General features: G+C 40.5%; 1 protein-coding gene across 7 annotated transcripts in view; it reads right to left on the reverse strand.

Moving 5' to 3' along the window:
* EPS8 (EGFR pathway substrate 8, signaling adaptor) overlaps positions 1-25,193 on the reverse strand; it is a 1,030,589-nt gene that overhangs the window by 468,872 nt on the left and 536,524 nt on the right. For all 7 annotated transcript variants that reach the window (XM_078674027.1, XM_078674024.1, XM_078674021.1 and 4 more), the window contains one exon: positions 23,259-23,420. In XM_078674027.1, the coding sequence (XP_078530153.1) occupies positions 23,259-23,420 (162 nt within the window). The remainder of the gene's footprint in view (positions 1-23,258; positions 23,421-25,193) is intronic.

The following is a 25,193-nucleotide window of genomic DNA, read 5'->3' on the forward strand; positions in this document are numbered from 1 at the left end:
AATGGTGGGAAAAAACAATCTGGGGATGGAGTCGATGCCCATGCGCACTGTAGTCCAGGGGAGGAGCTACCTATCTCGTGATACTTCGAAGACTCTTCCAGGACAACAATGTGCAATCATCCGGACCCAACACTAGGCGGCGATCTATGCTATAGATATGAATTCAGCAGCCCACATGCCTCGAACTTGACAGACACAAGGGCTCTGGAAAAGCGCTCTTCCCACCAAACAGTGGTGAGGAGAGACATATATCCATTTAGTTGGAGAAAGGAACAGGAAAGAGTTAGAGTAGCATGCATATATGGAGACATAAGCCATGTACAACCCAGATAACGTTTAATAAGACATACATCACACGAACTGCAAGTTACAGTAGGTGTTTTACCCATGCTCCTAAAACATTAGTGGTGAGAAATGATTTCATAAAGTTCTAAAAAACTACAAAGCTCTAAAGGATTTGCGAATTCATCCACAGATAATACACCAGCAAAAAGAAACCATACACAGGGAAGGGTGGAGAGAAAGGACAAAATGATCTGTGGACTTTCGACATGTAAGACAAAAGGAAAGTATGAACTGGGGTTCAGCTTTAGAAGGAGGAGCTTCATGAATACTTATATATATCATCCAAGGGTAGCTTTTCACTTTACTGTTTTTGCGTTGCTCTATTCCCTAGGTTTGAGGTGCCTCTCTTGCTTTTTGATTGATTGGAAGCATCACGAATGCCAGTATTGAAATATAGATCAGTTATGTTTTTCCTCTCAATGGGACATACAAAATCATTACAAATTATTTGCTTCAGAAGATCCATATAGTCAACTCAAATGAATCCTGACTTACTACATGAGTTCTTTTGTAGCGCCAGGGGCCCATTTACTGTTGATCATGAGATTACCTGGTACTACTACTCCTCAGAGGTATTACCTTGGTCTTCCAATATTTCTTTAAACCATGCTGGGAGGGGTCTGATGTAGGGGATCCAATCCACTTATCCAATGAAGAACAGGAATTGGGTAACTGACCAACAAACTAGTAATTAGATTCATGTACATAACTCTTAAGACTATGCTATACACATTTAATATTATTACTGCTAGACCAAACTCCTGCAGAAATGCAGATGGGCTAGGATCATACAAATCAATAATTTGGTTCGAGCCACGCAAAATAGTATCATCCGGATCTGCTGACTAGAGACCTCTCTATTAGACGTCACTCATTAGTACTATATTGGCATGCACAATTAATTATTGGAGACAAGTCATAGGGAGACAGAAACAGAATTTGAGGATGGTTAGATTAATTGTTATTAGATATTATCTATGACAAGTCGTAGAGAGAAAGAAACAGAATTTTAGGATGGTTAGATTATTTTAAGAAGAGTAAATATCAATATCAGGCATTTGAATTTAGTAATGTACAATAATCAAATTGTTCTCTTTCGGGCCATCAATTACCAAAGTTCAAAGGTAAGAGTTCAGGAAGGGACATGAACCTTATTAGTTCAAGAGTTCTCTACCGTGGGGAGAAGAGTCTGGGAGTATTGCACAAAGCGTATGCATCAGACCAAGGAAAGCCAGTAGACTCTGCAAGAAACAAAGGATGTCTCTCAGTCTGCAAAAACGCAATCCTCAATGGAAAGGTGGCATAGTGTCGAAAAGGAATGACATGGAATGGGATGAAATGGCATCATCATCAATCCAACATTTGATATAACTTCCCAAGTTGAGGGGCAACATCTCCTGGGTCACCTCATCTGGTCAGACCGCTCAGTCCATTGGTCAGTTCATAAAGGGTGATTGTCATGCAGAATAAAGAAGACACATTTTATGGCTAAAAGGTGGAGCTCATCATGTAAGCTGTCGAAGTATTCAATATAATGTTCTCAAAGTAGCAAATTAGTTGTGAGTAGTCCTGCAATGTTCTAGGGAACTATACTCATAAAACAGTTTCATACCACATTGTAGATGGATGAGGCTTTCTCATGTGAACAGATTCAAGCAAAAGATAATGTAGGCCTAAATTGAATTTTAGTTAATGAAATATACAACATACATCAATGGAAATACAAGTTTCTTTCTAAGGGATTTTAACACATTCTGTCTTCAATTTATTTTATTTGCAAAGCATTATAATTTCATTGCAATTAACACTGGTAACTATGGCACATTACACCATTTCAAAAGTACCAACATACAAAATTATTTCAAAATGTAAAGTAACCAAGGGCCAAATGTAGGAAGCCAAATTGCGATCGCAAACACTGAAATTCGCAGAATTTCGCAGCGATCGCAATTTGCCAGTGAGCAATGTAGGTAGGCAAATACCCGCACGCAAAATAAGGAATCGCAAAAATTGCGATTCCTTATTTGGCGCAAGCATTTAGGGAATAGCAATTTGCAATTCCCTATTTTGCGCAAGCATTTAGAGAATCGCAATTTGTGATTTCCTAAATGCTATGCTGGTAGGCATTGCAAAACGTAATTTTGCCTTAAGGAATTGCAAAATACCGCCAACTTCAAGTTGGTGGTATTTTACAATTTCATTTCAAAAAGCACTTTTTGGCTTTTTACAGAGTGCCATGTGGCACACATACATGTCTTTAGGGCATGTATGTGCGCCACATGTGCACACATGCACATTTCAGGGGTGCAACAGGGTGTCCTTTTGAAACCCTTGCACCCTTGAAATTGCGCCTGCAATTTGCGAGTGCCTCTTTTGTTACTCGCAAATTGCGGGCACAAATCCTATTTATTCCTATGGGCCTCTTGGCCCACAGGAATGAATGGGATGGTATTCCTTGATTGCGAATCTCAATTTGCGATTCGCATTTAAGGAATATTAAAGAATCGCAAATATTTTTGCGATTCCTACCTACATTTAATTTTGCTAGTCCTTAATAGCGATTCGTTAAAAATCGCTATTAGAGGCTCGCGAAATTGAAATCACCTACATCTGGCCCTAAATTGTTTTTTAGTAATTCTCGTTAGTACACATATGAAGATCATTCTCAAAGTTTGAGTGAAATTGGAATTAGCATAAACGTACAGCACCATTTTTTTTTCTTGGTTGGTGCACACTTTAATATGAGAAAAGATAGTGTTAGAACCAAATTCTTCAATAAAAGTTCATTAGGGGCCAGATGTAGGAAGCCAAATTGCAATCGCAAACACTGAAATTCGCAGAATTTCAGCGTTTGCAATCGTAATTTGGCTGTGAGCAATGTAGGTAGACAAATACCCGCACGCAAAATAAGGAATCGCAAAAATTGCGATTCCTTATTTTGCACAAGCATTTAGAGAATAGCAATTTGCTATTCCCTAAATGCTATGCTGGTAGGCATCGCAAATTGCGATTTTGCCTTAAGGAATCGCAAAAAGTTGGCGGTATTTTGCGATTTCATTTCAAAAAGCACTTTTTGGCGTTTTACAGAGTGCCATGTGGCACACATACATGCCCTCAGGGCATGTATGTGCGCCACATGTGCACACATGCACATTTCAGGGGTGCAACAGGGTGTCCTTTTGGAACCCTTGCATCCTTGAAATTGCGCCCGCAATTTGCGAGTGCCTCTTGGTTACTCGCAAAATGCAGGCACAAATCCCATTCATTCCTATGGGTCTCTTGGCCCATAGGAATGAATGGGATGGTATTATTTGATTGCGAATCTCAATTTGTGATTCACAATCAAGGAATCGCAAATATTTTTGCAATTCCTACCTACATTCAATTTTGCGAGTCCTTAATAGCGATTCTGTAAAAATCGATATTAAGGACTCCCTAAACTGAATTCACCTACTTCTGGCCCAAAGTTATCTAATTTACATTTAGTTCAGTTAATTCTTCACATACATAATTATTCAAGAGAAGGAATTGATGGAACTTCTATACACGCGAGCCATCACTCTCACAAGTCTATTCCATGTTAAAAGAATACACCATGCAAACTTAGTAAACACAAACCTATGTTATTCAAACAATCATTTTCATCTATTCTACACTCTTCTGCATACTTTAATGATGCAATAACTACGTTTCTTTATGATCTATTTCTCAAGACTCTTCTATGTATAATGAGGACCAATTGTGCACATTTGTAGTTTTCTTTTAAAAAGATGTCAAAATTGGTTGTGTGTTTCAGGTAGGGTTTCAGCAGTTTATCTGCTACATCAATTCTAAGCATGAACAAACAACACACATCAACTAATAGGGAACTAAGAACTGATTTCAAGTTTCATTTAATGCAACCAGGATGTTCAGCTCTTAGATTCAAATATACACCATTTACAAATGGATGTCAAGGTCAAAAGCTACAACAGAACAATTAAACAAATGCTTAGAAAAGCAGCGAGTCCCAAGGAAAGAATTATGTAGAAAACATTACCATTGATCCCTTTTGAACAGAGAAGCACACCACAGCATTGAAGGGAATGTCGTTTTTAAGCTTTTTTCTCGTATACACTTCTGGACCCTATCAGATGTGATTCATAAAAAATAAGAGGATATAGTTCTATGCTGACTTCTGATTTTACTGCTAAGTAGTTACATAGCAATGGCTCTAATTTAGCATCGGTGACAATATGACTTGTTTTTGTTGGTCAGTAGTTCATGTCCAATGCACTAGTTGTTCAATATACTGGGGACTTTCCTAGGGAGCTCCACATACACTGGCCTTCCAAGTTTTTTTTCCATATGCCTCAATCAAACGCTATTTACAGAACTGGTCATGGATAGAACGTAGTGGTAAGACTAAATACAATTTAACATATAAGTTTATTTAGGTTGCGCACAGTCTGGCTATAGCAGGACTGGGCATAACTGGATCACATCCATTGAGCTAGGATCTAGCTCCAGTCTTGGCTATTTCAGAGAACTGTCCCGTCCCAATAGGAGAAGCTTCCTAAGAAAGGGTTTTCTGTATGTCATACACTTAAAGACTGGCTCCATCTGCTCCTGTAGTTCTCATCTTCTGAACCTTGAGGACTGCTCTAATTGATGTCCAGATAATCAAAAGTAGATTATTTACCAAATGATTCTTTGTTGCAGTGTATGCTGGCTTTAGAGGGGTGTTTTGGTTCATAATTAGAAATCATGTTTTTGTTGAATTTATTGTTAAGTTTCTTTGTGGCAGTAGGTTTCAAAGACTTTTAGTGCACCATGCTTCGACAGCTCTGTTATAAGAGAAGTACAACGGTATAGGTGAAATAAAATATTCCAAGTTATTCCCCTACTAGCTGCAAGATGTTCTCATCTACTAAGACACATACACACAGGTGGTTGTGAAGTTGACGAAAGTCATATACAAGATGGTTTTCCAGCCCTTGGTGTACTTTGTGCATATTAGGGACATATTTATGGCCTGATCAATGGCACTTAGGCATTTCTGTTAGTTTCCACTCAGGTCTGCAGTTGATCCAATGGTAGTTTCCTATAAAGTTTGACTGCTCCGTCTAGAAGTCAGATTGGGTGACTGTTTGACGGGTTAAGCCAATTTACATTTTTGCATATGGGGAAGACTAGCTCCAAGATGGGACACTTGGCCGCTGCTACAAACTTAGTTATAAACTCTGTATAAAACAAATACGCATATTTGCACCCTGATTCAATAGAGTTCTCCTTGAAACCCTATTTGTTTATATACTATGAATGGCTTCAGCCACTAATTTAAGCCTTAACTCCATGCCCCAGAACTCCAAATCATTTCCACATTTTTCCTGCCTGGTGTGGTACTGGGTAATATTCGAGCATGCCTAAGTTGGCACCTTTTACTTATCTTTTATGCTAGGATTGATTTGGCCGAGGATCTGCCTTCTCATTACTACTCTATAGTGCTTAAAAGTGTCTTCATTCAAAAGATACCACTGCAGTGTGGAATATTGAATGGCACCCTTATTACCCCAAGAGGCCAATGCCCAGAATCATTCAGTGTAGCATATTTGTAGGTTCTCCAATACCCTGAATAGGGCCCGTACTCCTTACTACTGTGCTTTAGGGCTTGCTCACCAAAGGGGGCTTGCGCCACACTTTTAGAAACCTTGTTCAAAATGTCTTTCATTGGACATTTCCAATCGAACTAGGTACATGTACTTATGCCAGTATTGGCTGGTGTTGGATTTTTAGGCACTATGAATAATTTTGAGGTCAGCATAATGAGCTCTTCGAAATACTGCAGTGTATTCCTCTGCCCTTAATCTCACTGTTCTTTGATATCTTTAAACTGATTCTCCTTCAGGGTATCAATAAAATGTACTCTGGTTGTAGTTTTAAGAATGCTATCTGATTACCTTTTGGTTTGATATTACTTACAGTTATCTTATTGAAGACCACCAAGAGCTCAATTTGTGGTCCTGATCACTTAGACATGGGTTGGAGCAATTGGATTGGAAGCAGGCCATGATCGTTATCAACCCTTTGCTCACCCTTGATGTTGCGCACAATATGCACATTTAAATGATAACTAAAGCATAGTCGAAAAGACTGCTTCTGTAGCTTCTTCTGAATGTCCTACTGGCTGCAGAATCAAATCGGTGTACCCATTTCAGAGATGAGTATCCTTAAAAAATGTTTTGTACATTTGCGCCACTGTCTATGCGGTACTGGAAGCCCCTATACATGTTCTTCCCCAGTAGGTCCTTATTGGCCATTCTATGATCAGGCCCAGTACTGAAGTCACCACAGACTGGAAATGCATGCAGTCTAAGATAAACCTATTTTCCCTTGAGGGTAGTAGACATTGTAAATGACTCCAATACATTCATCAGTTTTGACTGCTATTCGAAATAAGTGCCTTCGTGGGTCCAGTTTCAAGGAACCATTAGACATCAGGAACATTGTGACCCATGTCTTTAATCGACCCACCCACTCTTTTTGCTGGAACCTGATAGGCTGTAAATGCATCCATGAGCTGAGGGTTCTTTGAAGAAGTATATTTCTGTTTTTGCAAAGGAAACCAAATCCCGGTCCTTTAGTTTTTATTTTCTGTTTCTATATCCCAGATTAGTAACATGGTGGGCCATTTCGATTAATTTTATGTTAAGGTGTTTGACTTCGTGAGAGTGCTTCTCAATGGACCTAGCAAGAAATAGGGTTATTAGTAGCAAAATATGCAATCCTTTCAAAAGAAAGATGTTTGCATCATTACATCTATTGGGAACTGGGTGAGTGGGTGTGCGAGTGGCTGTTTTGCACAGTAAGTATTGGTGTGAGTAGCTGTAAAGATGATTGAGTAGGCACATGATTGATTGTTTTGATGTGTGAATGGGTATGTAAGTGGCTTTGTGGATGAGTGAAAAGATGTGTGAGTGGCTGTATGAGTGAGTGAGTAGCTCTGTTAGCACTGTATGGCTGAGGGAGTGGCTGTGTGAATGGGTATGTGAGTGGCTGTATGGGCTAATGTGTGAATGGCTGTATGGGTCTGAGGGAGTAGATTTGTGGGTGTATGAGTCGCTGTATGGGTATGTGAGTGCTGGTATGGGTTAGTGAGTGGTTGTAAGAGTGGCTGTATGACTGAGTGTGTGTGTGTATGTGTCAGTAGTTGTATGGGTGTATGAGGGATTGTATGGGGTGTGAGTGGTCTTTGGATGATATCAGTTATGTCATTTGAAATGTGATCAATGATGTCATCAGTGATGTTGCTGACAAGGTCATGAGTGATATAATATGTGAGGTCATAAACAGTGCATTGTGGGGGCATACATTATAGTTAACTCAGGTAACTATAACTGCTGAATTTCAATGGTTTTGTACGAGTGAAATTTGAGCCCAACTATAACGTACCATACCCCCTAAACAAGAGTTATCCACACTCGGCAGTGGGATTTTTAACTGGTTGTTTTTCTATTTCTATTGAATTAATTTTTGATATTTAGTTCATCTGGTGGGTGAAGAGAACCCTTGTTTGGGGGGGGGGGGGGGAGAGTGGAAATATATGCACATACATAGAGCTACAAACAAATATACATATGCATACATATATTACCTACTGGCGGTCGCCAGTAGGTATATATAGTTAGGATTTTTTCTCTATGGGATTTTTGAAAATTCTATGTCTAATAACTTTGGCGTTTGTGGACGGAATTGGCTCAAATTTTCAGGAAAATGGCACATTTTGTTTCTGAGCAGCCCTTGAAAATTTGGGGGGGGTTCGTCAAGGGGGGGCCGAGAAAAAAGGGGGGTCCCAAAACGTGTTTTTAACATTGAGTTTTCCATAGGGCGGTTGGCCTCACTTTTAGCCCGAACGGCTGAATGGATTTGCACGAAACTTGGCAAAATTGTAGGGACTGGTAGCCCGATGTGCCTTTTGTAGGTCTCAATATATGTGCTCCAGTGGATTTTGAGAAATTAACGTTTAAAAAAAGATATATATCTGTAACAGCGGACCTGGCAGCGTCCCAGGACGCGTACTTTACGCGCAACGGAGCTTTGTGAAGCGAAGCTGATTGGTTCTCCGGCGTCTGTCAACATTCCAAAAAGTCCGTAGCGGCCGCCATCTTGTCTCTCGGTAGGATCGAGAGACAAGAGGAGGTCAAAACAAAGGGGGAAATAACTATAAGGGGGCATAGTAGATCCTCGCTGACCCCCTAGGTTTGATGTGGAGGTTTTAAAAGGGCCCCGCGGGGCAAAAAAAAAAAATAATAATAATAATCGAACGGCTGAATGGATTTGCACGAAACTTGGCAAAATATTAGGGACTGGTAGCCCGATGTGCCTTTGCTAGGTCTCAATATATGTGCTCCAGTGGATTTTGAGAAATTAACGTTCAAAAAAAGATATATATCTGTAACAGCGCTCCGCTTCGCGTAACGGAGGTTTGCGAAGCTGATTGGTCATTCTGTCACTGGGCTATAGTTGGGCTACATCTGGCTGATATTTGGGCTACATTTGTTTTTTTGTGTGTCTGGCGGCCATCTTTGGGCTACATTGGGCTACATTGGGCTTCATTGGGCTTCATTGGGCTACATTGGGCTACATTTGGGCTCCAACATATATATAGGCCAATGTAGCCCAATATATATTTTTCAAAGTTAATTTTCGTAAAAACCACTGGAGCATATATCTTGAGACATAGCAAAGGCACATCGGGCTACCAGTCCCTACAATTTTGCCAAGTTTCGTGGAAATCCATTCAGCCGTTCGAGCTAAAAGTGAGTCCAACCGCCCTATGGAAATGAAGGAAATGAATGGGTAATTTGTAATTAGCAAATAGCTCATCGCAAACTAGGAATGGTAAAGAATCGCTATTTATTCCTTAAAGTTCGCTATTTAGGAAATGCAAAAAACTTTGATGATACATATGGCGGTTCATCTCTAACAAGATAAGAAGCATAGGGATACATTTATGATGACTGGCGCATCACCAGGGATGTGTTAGTCATTCTGTGCCGCTGTTCCGTCACCTATGGTGTGCTGCATTCACAATGCGGCGCATCATGGGGCAAAAACAGCACAGATGCGTGATTTATCTGTGCCGTAAAGGTGGCGCATTGCTGGAGTTGTATCGCAAGTGTAATGAAGCTCCAGCAAGGGTCGGGGGTGCCCCTGTCGCAGGGTTTCTGTTCTCACACAGAACTGTGGACAGAGGATTGGAACCTCGGCGAATTAGGGTGTCCCAAAACTCACGTTAGTAATCAAAAACTCCTTAGCAAGCTAGGTACAGTGTCACATTGGATATAACAAACTCTCAATGTTTAGACAATCCAGAATATGAACTTATAGTACCTCAGGATACGTGGAACTCATGAACAGTCGGTCGTTATATATTTCTTAGAAACCAGAACATGGAGTTAAGAAGAACACATGTGTATTTGAAATGTTTATTTACTAATGCCGTCTTCTCAGGCGTAGTATCTTAGATAATAGAAGTACACATATTATCAGTACCAAAATTACCAGCATAGTTACTAGTACATAAAAAGCGAATGGTGATAGTATGTTAACATGCTGTAAATGAATAAGAGTTAGCAACACTTATAAGCAGCCGCGGGCCGTGGAGGGAGTTACGGTGAGGCGGGGAGGGGGAGAAGCAGGGTGGAGAATACAAGTACACATATTATCAGTAGCAAAATTACCAGCATAGTTACTAGTACATAAAAAGCGAATGGTGACAGTATGTTAACATGCTGTAAATGAATAAGAGTTAGCAACACTTATAAGCAGCCGCGGGCCGTGGAGGGAGTTACGGTGGGGCAGGGAGGCGGGGAGGGGGAGGGGCAAGGTAGAGAGGGCTCCACCCTGCTTCTCCCCCTCCCCGCCTCCCTGCCTCACCGTAACTCCCTCCACGGCCCGCGGCTGCTTATATCTCACCCTCCCTAATACACATATTATATTATTTGCTAAGAAGGTCTCTTTGTGTTGGTTTAGGGCGTGCCCATACTTTAGTGTCTTAGATTTGAAGGAATCACATCAGCATACACCAGCTCTCTCTTCATGTGAACCACATCAACTGTTGTGTATGTGTGTTCGGCAAAGCAATATAAAACCCGCCTCATGCCCAGAATTGGCAGAAGTTGCACTTATGTTATGAGTATGAAGTCGTGGAGATCAGACCTCATAACAATTCTGTATCGTGTTGTTCTTGAAACTTTAGCACTCGCTGTACAGATATAGTTTAACAAGCAAAGCAGATAGTAGAGCAATAACATATTATTCTCATGTAAACCACGATGAACTACTAGGTGGAAAGCTAAAGCAACAACTAAGTGTCGTGTGCAGAAGTTGCAAAAAAGGAAAAATGGCGTTTAAACCGGTAATGAGCCCATGCTAACTTAACACGGTGTAAAGATATCCAGGACCTAGATGACACCTCCCCATGATCCGGAAACGAACTGAATAAGATAATAGAAGTGCCATCTCTAGAGAGCAGATTGCAAGTTTATATGTGGACGGTCCGCAAGGTAAAGCATTAAAAACTAGGAAAATTTAATGCTAAAGAAAAATAAAACAGCCAAGTACTTTATCGAGTCTTAAGCCAATAGGCAAGGTAAATAATAAAAACTTGACAAATAAGTCAATGAATTGTCAATGAAATGCTAGTACTCAGCATATCAAACATGAAAAAGGTCTATGACATAACTGTGTATGCAAAATAAGCTGCAACAGCCTCCAATAGGAAGTCACCGTCTTCATCCGAAAACAGTTCAGCCATCCAATTTAAAAGCGGAAAAGAACATACGTGCTCTCCCAGCACCGGATCCTCTATCACCATCAGAGGACAGCTCGGTGGGTTTTCAAGAAAGCTCTGTTCCAAGAAAGACTGTGCTGCCGCCAGTAAATTCCAGGGACCAAGTAGTCCATGCATCAATGCCACAGCCATAATCCTTTCGCCAGGACAAACCAACTCGTGAGTAATGATAGGAGTCATCAGCTGATTAAAGTCGACGTCAGGAGAAACCGGTCCGCAGAGACACAAATCAATGGCCCAATCGAAATCACAGGTCAGGCAGTGAAATACAGGCTGGACACAGGTGAAGTAGGAGAATCGAAAAGATAATCCATATGCCGTGCTTAATATCGCCAACGGCATTGTGCCATAATATTCTAGCATGCGATTGCGGAACAGTGTCAGCAGCTGCAGGGTGGGAGGTTGCATAGGAGGGACATCCATATTTAAAAATGTAAAAAAGCACAAGAGCGTCCGCTGGTAATGCAAGTAAAAATGCCAATCCACGAACCAGAGTGGAGAAAATAGAATGAAAGGAAGCAGGGATGACTCCAAAGATTTTCTCAAATGAAGTCACGAGACCACTGGTAACAACTTTAAAAAAGTGCGCCAGGGTCTTTGTGGAGGATGCGTTAAAGATAGTCGGAACCATCTTGCTGAAATTGAAAGGCAAATCTGAATTAAAAGTATTCCTTTTATCGTAACAGTAAGTGAACGGGTTATTTGCTGCAGAAATGTTCTATTTCCTCCCACACATGAACATAGGGAGTTTTCAATCTGGCCACAAATACCAACCTTGGGACAGATTTCAACGGCATGGCAAGAATAAGAGCTCTTTTGTCTCAGAGAGAGGTGGCCTTGAGTTCGGCCCGTGAAACTTTCGTGCTTCACATAGCGAACACCCGTACAGAGGTGCAGACCCTTTTCAATTAACTCAGAACAATCTTCATTATTGAGCATCAAATAACTACCATTTTCCAACAACTTGAACGTGGGGATGATAGCAGGAACTGGCGTGCCTTGCAACACGCAAGCCATATTTGGTCGGTGTTTGTTGCATGAACCGTGTAACTGTATGTGCCTACACATTAGTGAATGATCTGGCGTCTCAGTGCATTCCTCTCCATTCAGATAAACTTCTTGATCATCTTTGAAACATCTGTATGTGTATGGAAGCGACCAGACCTCATGAAGAAAAGCACTACCTAAAGGTTCATAACGACCTATTGGTATATATTTCATACAATTTGAAAACTTATATAAAGCAAAAGGCAGCGTTATTAAACCGTGGATAAGGCACGTTGCCAAAAAACCCGCAATCCTCTGCTGATGATGTCACTGAGCATGTCATGAATGATGTAATATGTGACATCATCAGCAGTGGATTACGGGTAATAGTATCTCTAGTTTACTCCCCTATAGCTGTCTTTCTTTTAACATAAGTGTCTGTTTCCTTCCCTTATACTTACTGTTTTTGGTTCGCTTCTAGTTCGCGTACCGGCGAGCGAACTGGGAAGCGAACTAAGAGAAATAGAGGTTGGCACAGTTCCAAATATTGTACCAATTTTTTAATAACGGGGAGGTAGTTCTGAAAAGAACTTTTTTTTTATTGTTTTTGTTGTTTTATATTTTTTTTATTATTTTTCGGAACATTTTTTTACTTTTTTTGAATTTTTCTGAAGTTTTATATTTTTTTGGGTTTTTCTTGGAGGGGGCAATGAAAACGATTCATTGTAAAGGGCTCAACAGGAGCAACAAAACAAAAAAAGAAGTATTTATTATTTTGGGCGTTTCGTACAAACTTGCATATGATAGTCAATAGCTCTGTTGATCAGAGTGATGCTTTTTTCTCCGTAGGAAATGAATCCATCGCAAAATACGCAGGTGTGTTTTACTTCACCAAATTTCATTTGTATATTTGGCACCATCTCCCTGCCCTTTGGTCCCGTTACTTCCGGTACAACAGATCTTCTGGCCATAATAGGGAGATTATCTAGGTCGTTCCGAAACTGTGCAGCACTGTAGTTGTTAGGATGCCACCTAGTCATATGGCGATGCATTGTGTAGTTTCCGAAACTGTATTTTTTCTCGGTTCCTCTGGACAGTCTATCTTGACATATAAGGCAAGTTACGTATCTTGCATTTACTTTTTTCTGACCTTTGGGAATTTTTAAAAATTGCCAAATGAAGTTTTCTTTCCGGTGAGACGTCCTGGGCTGCTCAGGCAAAAACTGCCTCTCTTCGTGCTCGTCGTCCTGTTCCTCTTCTTCTTCTTCTTGTTGAATTATAACTTGAGCAGGTGGTCCACTCTTCCTTGGATGTGGTGGAGGTGGTGGGGAAGCACCAGCTGAAGCTACTAAAGAAGCCATTGCTCAGTGATCACAAAGGGTCTTTCTCTCACAATGATGAAAGTCAGAGTGAGGAAAGAAGGAGGGATTTTCATCATTTGGGAAAAACAAGAGTTCTCAACCAATCAAAAGTGTTCATTTTAGATTATATGACCTAGTCTTACATCATTAGGAAACCAAAAGTGAAATGAACCAATGAAAAGTGTTATTACCAAGTCACATGACTTGCTGTGTTTACGTTAAGCGCTTTGCAGGGCCTCCCGGTTTGCTTCCAGAAACCTGCGCTTTGCGACTCGCTTCGCGTACCAGTTCGCTAACGTAGCACGTCATATGACGTATCACGCGACAACGTGAAACGTCATGCGGACGGGAGGCGTCACGATGTTGTTTTCTAACGCGGCACTTGCGGTAAAGAAACGTTTACCGGCTCGCGGTCTATTTCGCGGCATCAAGGTCAGCTAACGGGAAGCTTCCCGATTCGCGAAGCGGGAACGAAGAAAAAAAAATATTTAAAAAAAAAATTATTCATAAACATATAAAATATATTTTTGGATTTAAAGAAGAATACATTTTACAGCTACAGATATTAGCTGTTAAAAAACCAATGAAATTCACAGAAAAAACCATAGGTTATAGACCATATATAGTTAGGAATTAGCATTTACAAAACCTTGAAAATTCACTGAAAAAACCATAGGTTATAGACCATATATAGTTAGGAATTAGCATTTAGAAAACCTTATTTTACTCACACAAAACCATTGAAATTCCATATATAGTTAGTTGCACTAACTATATATCGCGCACCCGCAATCCACTGCTGATGATGTCACATATTACATCATTCATGACATGGTCAGTGACATCACTGATGACATCACTGATGACATCTCAAATGACATCACTGATGACATCACTGATGACATCTCATTTGACATCAATGACCACATCACTGATGATATCATTCATGTGACAATACAATGCATCTCCTCACATTTTAATATAACCTCTGTTTCACCCAGTGTTAAAAAGAGAGTATAATTTTTGAAACCATTGACACACCAATACTAGTTACTACATACGCACTCACTGATTGCTACGTCTACACACACCTTCACTCATTCACCCATACAATCATTCATACATACAATCACTCATCTTTACAACACTATCATATGCACTCATACACCTATACAGACACTCACAGTCTGCCACTCATCCATGGAGTTACTCACACACCTAGTCAGTCCTGTAAAGAATCAATGACACTTCCATTTTCTTGTCTATACAGTTAAACATAGAGCACCTTACATTTTCAAACATATACTAACACATACTTACCTTCTTATACAATCATTGATACAAGTACAGATTGATCTGCACAGAGTCACACACCTCCCAGCTAGGCACACACACACTCAGTCTCCCATACAAATACTTGGGCAATCAATCAATAACCCATATAGTTACTCATATAGCTACTGATCAACACATGCAGCAGTTTACAGAACAACAGACATAATGATGCACAAATTAAGACAGTTTAGTCACTAACCCATGCAGTGAGACACATTTAATCACTCACTCATACAGTCAGTCATGCACCTACTAAATCCTTCGTCCAGACACTTACACATCCACTCATTCTTCAATATGTAAGACATATTTAAACTTTATAGAAACAAAAAATCACTGGATGTTGTTATCAGTGATGTCACTGACCATGTCATGAATGATGTAATATGTGACATCATCAGCAGTGGATTGCGGGTGCGCGATATATAGTTAGTGCAACTAACTATATATGGAATTTCAATGGTTTTGTGTGAGTAAAATAAGGTTTTCTAAATGCTAATTCCTAACTATATATGGTCTATAACCTATGGTTTTTTCAGTGAATTTTCAAGGTTTTGTAAATGCTAATTCCTAACTATATATGGTCTATAACCTATGGTTTTTTCTGTGAATATATAAATATATATATATATACTGTATGAGAATATTGATGAAAATGGTTTATGTGCACTCATGTAGTCTAAATCCTTCTGTCTACACAGCCTCAATTGTGACACTGGAAATCCCTTCTAAATTGCTATGATTTTCCCTCTCTGCAGTACTGTCGGAGGTTTTGAAACTTAAGTGCATTTCCTACTGTTCAACAACAATCCTCTGCACTCTTCCCTCCCCAGCCAATGGGTGGGCCAATATAAAAGCTGAAATGTTGATTTCCTGAATTATGAGTCAGCACACCCTGGGGAGGTAAAATGTGCACAGGGGTAAACTGAAAAGACTACATGGTTCCAGAAGCATTAAATGCTAGTACTTTGTTCTTGTTCTTCTCCCTACGGTGTATGATGGTTAGGATTTTTTGATGGGACTACCAGTTCAGCGGAGGTGGGCAGCTGCAGAGATCGTCAAGCAATATTTTGCCATCGCACCTCTCTGAGAAAGAGCCCAAAAAAAACTGCAGATACTCTAATAACAATGAACTATGAAAAGGGTTTGGGGACTGTTACATGTACAGTATTATTGTAGAACAGGTTTAGAGGATAACAGCTATCAATTTTTCCATGTAATGCAATGCTGCTGGTATATCCTCTACCTTGTTCAAACTGGTTTAAAATTATGTCACTTTCGAAACATGTTGGTCCTTGATCTTTTATGAAGGATGCTTCAGGTGCCAAATTAGACCCCTTAATGAATGTGCAATTTGAATCCATGTGGGAGAGCTGGATATTCTTAAAATAACATCCTTTAATGTTTCACTTTTTCCGATTATTTGAGGTGGACTAAATATCAATGATACATTATTTTGTCTTGTAAGATGGTACGTCCTTACCTGATGCATAGCAATCTATGTTTTGCTTTTATTCCATAGCACTTCTATCTGTTTGGATACTGTTCATTCATGTCAGGGTTCTGTCTAACCAAGCATCTTCTCAAAGAAGATCATATTTCCTGTGTCACTCGCTGAGACAAGATTGTAAAGCAGGAGTCATACTGGGAAGTCTCTCATAAAAGTGCAATAGTATTGCATTTTACATATGTTATGTTACAGAATTTATATAGAGGATGGCTGCCCCAACAACGTGGCGTAACAGCGATGGACCTGAAACCATTAACTAGCTGCACCTACCAGCCTATCGTAGGGAAAGGAAAGAGGGACACTAAGTGGACAGTTTTACTGAAGTGCAAGTAATTCTGGAAGTTTCTGATGGAGAGAGAAAGCAAATTTCAGAGGGAAGGTGCCTTTGTGCAGAAAGAATAGCCTTCCGCTCTGACTCTCCTAACTTGAGGAACAATGGCCAAATTGAGGACGGCTGGGCGCAAGGGATGAGAGGCATGATAAGAAGATACACCGTTCAGCGGGATAGGGGCCCCCTGGGAGTGCAGGATCTTGCGGTCATGACACAGGGTCTTAAAGTGAATATGCTTATCGACAGGGAGCAAGTGTAGTTTACGAACAAAATCAGAGCAGAATTTTGGGAGGGAGAATAACAGCCTGGTCTCAGCATTTTGGGCTAGCTGGAGTTTTTTTTTTTTATAACCATCGTGTTAGTCCCCAAATACAAGCTGTTACAATAAACTAGCCGGGATAAGATTACAGCTTAGATTATGATATGAAGGGTGCTGGGGTCAAAAAGACCAACAGTGGGCTTGAGGCATCTCAAAAGCCCAAAACAGGTGCCCGCTACTGATTTGTCTTCAACCTCAAAAGTCAAGATGCTCTCCATTCAAACTCCTAGGTTTTTGATGGAGGTCTTTGGTATGTGGGAGACCAGAGAGAGGAGGGGCACCAATGATCACCGCAAGAGTGGGTATCTCTTCATAGTAAAAGAATTTCTGTTTTGTTCACGTTCAGGCAGAGAAAATTGGCATTTATCCACTCTGCAACACCTAGAAGTCTCTTCTGGAAGTTGGCCAAGTCTATGTTGGATTGTCTGCGAAAAGCTGGGTGTTGTCAGTGTATGATATCAGTGTGACCCGTAAGGATTTAATGGCTTGTGCCAACGGTTGAATGTAATGATTATACAAGGTGGGGCTCAGAGAAGAGCCCTGAGGCAACATGTATGCAGGACTTCCTGACAGGCCCTCTATTTATTGATCCCTTCGGAATGAGTCATGCAAGCATCCATTCCATATTAACTTTTTTTTAGCTATATACATTTTTTGATGCAGGACAACAAAGGCAATCGTTCACTTGCTGATATTTTAATCGGATTCTTACCAGACTGTCACAATAGCTGATCTTAGGTTTGTATCTTAGAGATTAAATTGGTTTGGAATTACACAGGGTTAACTAAAGCCTCTTGTGTATCCTACCTAGAGTCCCACCATGCCCACCTGCTATTTATTTTATTTATTTAAATAGTTTTATATAGCGCGGACAAGACCACAGGGGGTATCAGAGCGCTTCACAAAAAAGTAGTTACATAGTTACAAGGGTACACGAAAAATGAAACACAATAGAACAGGAAGGACCAGAAAAGGACAACATCGGTCACAAGAGTAGAACATTTCAAAAGGGGGAAGAGTAAGAGTGTGAACTCTTGTGTGAGACTGAAGGACTGATAAAAGAATTCTTTCAGGATAACCCTTTGACTTTCTTAATAAGGGAGCAAGAGTTAATATCACAGCTTAACAGGAGAGGACAGAACTAAATGACAATAACAATCATTATAGTACACTTGAGACAAGGGTAATGCAGCGCCTTCTCAGGTGGACTGTGGGACTAACCCAGAAGTTTTTTCATCAGAATCAGTTTGACTTCCCTTTTGAAGGAAGCTGTAGAATAATTCAGTCTTAATTCCGGTGGAAAGGAGTTCCAGATTCTAGGTGCAATACCTGAGAATGCTTGATTGTATGTTTTCATTTTATGGAATTTCTGTGGTTTACGTACTGAGGTGCTGGAGACTCTCGAGGATCTAGAGCCTCCTGACAGCTCCAGTTTTTGTGCAAGATATAGTGGGGTGTTGAAGTGTAGATATGTGCGAGTCATACAGGCAATTTTTAGATGCATCCTTGCTTCATACGAGAGCCAATTAAGAGCTTTAAGTTCAGGCGAGATGTGATGATAACGTTTGGAGCCTTTGAGGAGTCTTGCCGCGGAACTGAGAGAGGCATTGAGTTGAGCCGTCCTAGCTCTCGGACGTCCACAGAGGGCTGCACTGCCATAATCCAGCTTAGAGATCACTAATGCTTGCACCACAGTTTTGAGGTCGTTGTGGGGAAGGAACAGTTTTATTTTTCTTAGGATGCTTAATGGAAGTTTGCTCCTTTGGTGAGAGGACTGATGTGATTCTGCATGTTCAGATGTCTGTCAAGTATTAATCCGAGTGAGCTCATAGAGTCAATGATGTTTGGAGTGCAGTTGGGGCTGTCAGTTGGTGCACCAATTTTGCAATGACTGGGGACTGTTTGTCAGGGGCGATGAATTCAGTTTTAAGAGCATTCAATTTCAGATGATTGAGTGTCACCCAACTTTGCGTTTCTTGAAGAACTGAGTTAAGAGAAATGATATCCTCTGGGGAGGAGATTTTCAGGTACAGTTGTGTGCCATCAGCATACATGTTATAATGGATGTTGGACACTATCAGAATATTAGTTGGAGGTTCCATAAACCGGTTGAAGAGAGTGGGTGAGAGAGTGGACCCCTGCGGTACTCCCAGGAGAGGGGTTGGACAGGGACTAATTAACCTTCAGCCTTTGGGATCTATTGTGATGAAAAGAAGAAAACCAGTTAAGCACTGTCCCTGATAACCCATCTGTGCTCCGGTAGACCAAAGAGGGTATCATGTTTGACTGCGTCAAATTCTGAGGAAAGGTCAAAGAGGATCAAAAGGCATGATTCATTTTGGCCCAGCATACGTAGTGCATCATCACAATAAGAATAAGAGCAGATTCCATGCTATGGCCTAACCTGAAGCTTGATTGGAATTTGTCAATTAGTTGGAATTGTTCAAAATGTCTACAAAGTTGGGTGTGAAGGCATTTCTCCAGGAGTTTTGCCAGTGTCGGAATGGTGGAGATGGGATGAAAGTTGTGAAAATTGGGCTGGTCATCCGTAGTTTTGTTTAGTATGGGGGTTACCTGCCCATTCCTTAGGCAGTCCGGGATTGACCCTTGAAGCAGAGAGGTGTCAACTATCTTCATCCATGGATGAACCGATCTCCTTGAAGAGGTTTGGAGGTACGGGGTCATTGGAATGGTTGGAAGGTTTTAGAGTTTTTCGATTGGTGCTCTCATCAATGGTTTGGAATAGACTCCAAGAGGCATTGTTTTTGGGAGGGAGAACTAGACGTTGTGGGGGCACAACCATCGCAGGGGAAACAAAGGTGGAAGGTAGATTCTCACTGGCTGCCCGTAGATCCTGTTCAATCTTTGTTGTTTTATGACGGAATAAGGAAAGCAAACTCCACACAGTTTGCCTGCTGACCTGGTCCTGCGGAGGGTGGAATAGGTGGGTTGTTAAATTGAAGCTTTATGAGTTCAAACAGCTTTTTTGGATGATTTCTTGCTTGGTCTAGCTGCTCTCTGAAGAAGCTAGCTTTCTAGCGTCTGATGCGTTTGCTAAGTTTCTGAGCGATCTCAGCTGTGTAAGATGGTAGGGCGAGGATCTCCATATACGTTCTGCTAGTCTTAGATTTCTTCTCTCAGTATTTAGGTTTCTGTTGTACCAAGGTTTGGAGATTTTCGAAGGTATTTTTTTCAGTTGTAGTGGTAGCATAGCGTTTAGTATGTTGGACATCGAGTGACTGTAGTGATCTGTGAGGTCATCGACAGCCATAATGTCCAGGGAGGAGGCAAGATGCTACCTGTGCGGGAGGACATATAGGTTAATATTTCTCAGATTTCTTTGCCAGATTCTAGGATTCTTCATCTGAGATTTAATGGCTCTCACAGGTTCTGAGACGAGGAAGGAGATGCAGTGAGGATCAGACCAGCCAAATGGGAGGATAGATTCCAGTTGAGTGGTGTTGCTCTTGCCAATAATCAGATCTAAGGTAGCTCCCTTGTTGTGCGTAGGACTGTCACATATTTGAGTACGGTTGAGGTCTGATATGAAGGATTTAAGGTTATTGACTGACGAGTTATTTAGGTCATTCCAATGCAGGTTAAAGTCCCCCAGGAAGATCTGGGAGCCTGGACAGTTCACATTAGTTGAAACGATTTCCATGACGTGTTCTATAACAGGGGGATTGGCTCTTGGAAGGTGGTCGAGGGCGTAGAATTTGCAGGCCTGCTTGTTGTTGCATGAGACCTCAAAGCACCTGTATTTGCACGAGAATCACAGTGCAGTTGTCTAACTGATCAATTGATAAGATGAATGCAAGTCATGCTGCCACCTGGCCCACCCTGTCTATCAAGCCTGATGATGTTATGGTTGGGGGGCCCTAAAATATCGATTATCCGTGCAGCAGATTTGTTAAAATAAGTTTCCATGAGCACTACAATGTCAGTATCACTTGCAAGGATTAGGTCAGCGATGTCCCATGTGCCGTGAGCGCAGGCAATTTGGTGGTTGTTATCACTTCCTCCACCCACAAGGCAGTGTGGCCTGTGTCAGCTTTCTGGAGCCCAGGCCATTGGGCCTGCACTCAGCTGTGATCCCAGGAGGATTAATGGATTCTCAAACAAGACAGCAGGCAGAAAGAAACCGCAATCTGATTGAGCTACAAGTCATCTCTTGTCTAGACCTCCATGCATATGCCCTAGCTTCATCACTGCTTGCTAACGACAATATTTTCACTGCAGAGGTCAAATGACTGCTCAATTGCTTGATTGTTCAAGCTACTATACTTCATCAGTTAGACTCTGATAATTCTTCTTTCCCTGGAGCTTCAGATTCTTTGATCAAACACTTTTCTTTGTAAACAGAATGCTACAGTTCTTCTGACCTGGTCACTTCCACAAATGTCATCAGACTCCTCTGTGGCTAAGAAACCAAACACATTACCGGTAGCTAAGAGGATTCTTTTCAAGTCTCTCTGTATTGTTTACAAGGGCTTACACAGGATGGGTGATATCTACATACCGAACAAGATTACTATGTATTGTCCTACCCATTTACAGTGATCGGCAGAAGCCATCCTTCTAACATAACAAATATTGACACTTTCTCAGGTCAGGGGGCAGAGCATTGTCCATAAAAACAGCTTACCTATTTCTCTGCGAAAGAATGTACACCTCGGTCAGTTTAGAAAGTCGCCTAAAACCTGGCTGTTCACTTTAATTGCTGCTGTAGTGATAAGTCTCAGCACCTTGAATCCCGTCAGGCAATTGAGCGCATTATAAATAATTTATTAATAATAATAACAACAACATGGCTCCTCAGTTCAGCTGAGTTCTTATGTGCTGAAGTTTTTTGTTACTCTGTTTTCAGTGGAGTATTCTGAAGTGACTGTGGGTCTGATGCTAAGGAATAGCTGCTGCTATGGTGGACTATTGCTGCCAGACCAAAGTTTAAGGTTCCTGTAAGGCTTTTTTTTAATATAATGCAGTTGTAATTGTGTATTGTTGCAATGGTGAATTTATATTGCAATACCTGAACTTTGTGTTTTAGTTACTGGAGTGTTAAAATGCTATCAAGAGACTTTTGGCATTTTTTCTGAACGTATTCCTATGCAAGTTTTCTGGTACAATTTTTGTTTAATTCCAGCTTTTGACCACAATTTGAATAAACCACGCACCAGGCAGGTGATGCCTGGCCAAAGAAGGATAGCTGGGTAGGGAGATGATTGACTTGTGTTGTCTGAAACACATTGCCCCTCATATTCCATAAATCCCTTCACTGGCACTCTTCTAACCAGTCCAGCAATGGCCTACGCTACATGATCTACCTTGCAAGGCTTCCTACACTTTCTAATCAAGTTCACTCTATGATGAGCATCACCTCAAGGCACCTGGGCCAACCCTATGTACGATGACCCTCCTCTGTGGCCTTTTAATCTGTGGATGGTTATTGTATTTTTCTTTAATTACCGAGTGCCTTTAATCCGAGTTTTGTTTCAAATAAACTGCCAGTTATCTCTTCATCAAATTCCTCTAATAAGAACCAGAAAATCGTTTGTTTCCTGTCCTCCCTAGTGATGCATAGTTTCTGCTCTTGGAAAAGAATCTAAAGTTGCTCTGAACATTTGACAATTTGGCACAATTATTCAGTTGTATGTTCAACATTTGAATGCATATAAAATAATGAACAGTAAGCTTTTGACAATCAAAAGAACTATGTTCTTGTCTTTTTTCTTTTCTCCCTCGATTGTTCTGTATTATGTGCCTAAGTACTACAAGCAAAATCCAGATATGTTATTAGTAAACGTGAATTAAGCTGTTACTAAGTCACCAAAGCCTCCCCATTAGATATTACACATTTGTCATGAAGTCCAACAAGACTGGACACCATGACGAGGACATGATTGACTGTTTTGGGTGAACTGTTGTTATTTGATCTGCAGTACTTCTTTATTATTACTGGGCTTTTCCAATGTAATGTGTTAGAGGGATGGATGGACATTTTCAAAGCCTACAAACCTCAATACACTTTGTTTGAAGGGATCAATCTGTACAAGTGTATGTGTGAAAGAGTGACATCTGGCCACAAGAATTATGCTAAGATTGAAATTTAAATCTGAAACAGAAATCTTCAACCTTCAAGGTAATAAAAGTACATGATGGATGACTTTGTGATACATCTAATCAACAATGCTATAATAACACCTATAGAGCCACTATTAACTAACAACGGGACTTACCTTTGACTCGATGTCTGATAGGATAACAGCTTTGTCATCTACTTGAAGAGTCATATCTTGTGTCCAGACTTTGCCCTTTGCATCAAGCAATTTCAGCTTTCTTATGCCATCATCTACAGTTATCATGCCCTCCTTCCGATCCAACACAAACGTTGTCAAGTGCTATGAAAATAAAATGTTTTTTTTCCTTTTAATTTGATTTGTCGTGAGGAAAAATATGTACATATTTATTTTGCTCATTCAACCCGAACGATAAAATTATAACAACCAATTGCTATTACAGAGATTAAGTGCAAGGGTGGCAAAATAGACAATAAAAGATTAATATATTAAAAGGCAGGATATGGAAAAAAGAAAATGAAGAGCAAAAAATAAGAATAAAGTGAAAGCCATGTTATAAAGAAGGGCTTATAAATTAGAGAGCAAGGACAAAATATTAATATAAACATAACACTACATGTCTCATGAAAATTACCCCTCTTGAGAACAAACTAGCAACTCCAAAATCAGCTTCCATACAAAAGCTTAGTCTATTGCAGAACTGGTAAAGACATTTTTCAAAATCGTTATTCTTCAGAACAATTCAGAGGTAGCTCTACTGCGATTATTAAAACCTTAAAAAGAAAACGTCACGTTAAGCACTGACACCGGGAGCCTTGATGGAGACATTCTTAGCACATTTCATAGCAATGATTACAGGGCCGGACTGGGAACCAAAACCGGCCCAGGCAAAGTCCTCGGCTGGCCCCCCCGCCCCCCGGGCGGGAGGGGGGGGGGGAACGCTTTGCCAGGGCCGCTTTCCAGCCGATTTTGTTACAGGGCCGATTTTGCAGCTATGCTGCAAAAACGGCTCTGCAACAAAAACGGCCCCCAGGGCCCAAAACCGGCCCCCACCCTTGCAGCCGACCGGGCGATTGCCCGGTGCCCACAACGGCCAGTCCGGGCCTGAATGATTACCAGTACCACAAGTTGTTTTAACAGTGGAGTACTCCAATTGCACGAAAGTCCTTCAAATCTTTATCTGTAGAAATGGGATGCTACAATTCAAGCGAGTGAAAACAATCTGTAATTTTTGCAACAAAGCTACATTTTCTAATAAGTTCAGCAACCTCTTCAGCCTAACCTCTTATTCTTCCATCATATTCGCCAGCTCTCATAGTCGATCCCTTATCATAGTACAAACTTTGCATCCAATGAAAAAGGTGACATCTTGGACCTAGAAGGTACCAGCTTTTAATGAGAAGCAACAATTTCCTCTTTCACTAAATAGGTTTAAAAAATGAACTAAAATCCTATGAGGTTACTTCCTGTTTAGAATGAGTTTAAATGGATCTCTATGGACCCGATGCATTTCACGTTCCAAGTCGACTGAACTAACTTTGCTAAGTGCGTTGCCTTTCAAACATGTAATCATATTTGCCTTGATATAGTTACCCGTTTCTGATTCATGAACATTCACAATACCTACACTATTTCTTCTTGCTTCTCTTTTTAAAAATTTTTTTTTTTATTGACAACACGAGAAAAAAAAAAAAGATAATCTTAGTAACATATACAGTAGAAAGAAATAAGCAATAACAAATCCATACAAAAATATGATTTGAGCCAAGTCAGAAGACAAAAAATCCTAAAACAACGTTACAAAAAAGGAATAATAAAAGAAATTTTGATTTTTAGCCATCACATTTATTGAGCCTTAACATTCATTAGATGCATAAGTTATTTAAAATAAACTTAAAGAAAAGTTCCCCATATTCTGTCAAATTTCATCATTGATTGCACTACCCTTATCTGAGCTAGTGCCGACTCCATAATATAAATTTCATTAACCAAAGTCCACCATTCCATAATGTGCGCTGGTTTAGAAGATATCCATGCCCTAGCGATAGTTAATCTGGCACATGAAAATAAAATAATCAATAAGTCTTTATGTGG

This window comes from Lissotriton helveticus, chromosome 1_1 (genome assembly GCF_964261635.1).
Source record: "Lissotriton helveticus chromosome 1_1, aLisHel1.1, whole genome shotgun sequence".
Taxonomy (NCBI): Eukaryota; Metazoa; Chordata; class Amphibia; order Caudata; family Salamandridae; genus Lissotriton; species Lissotriton helveticus.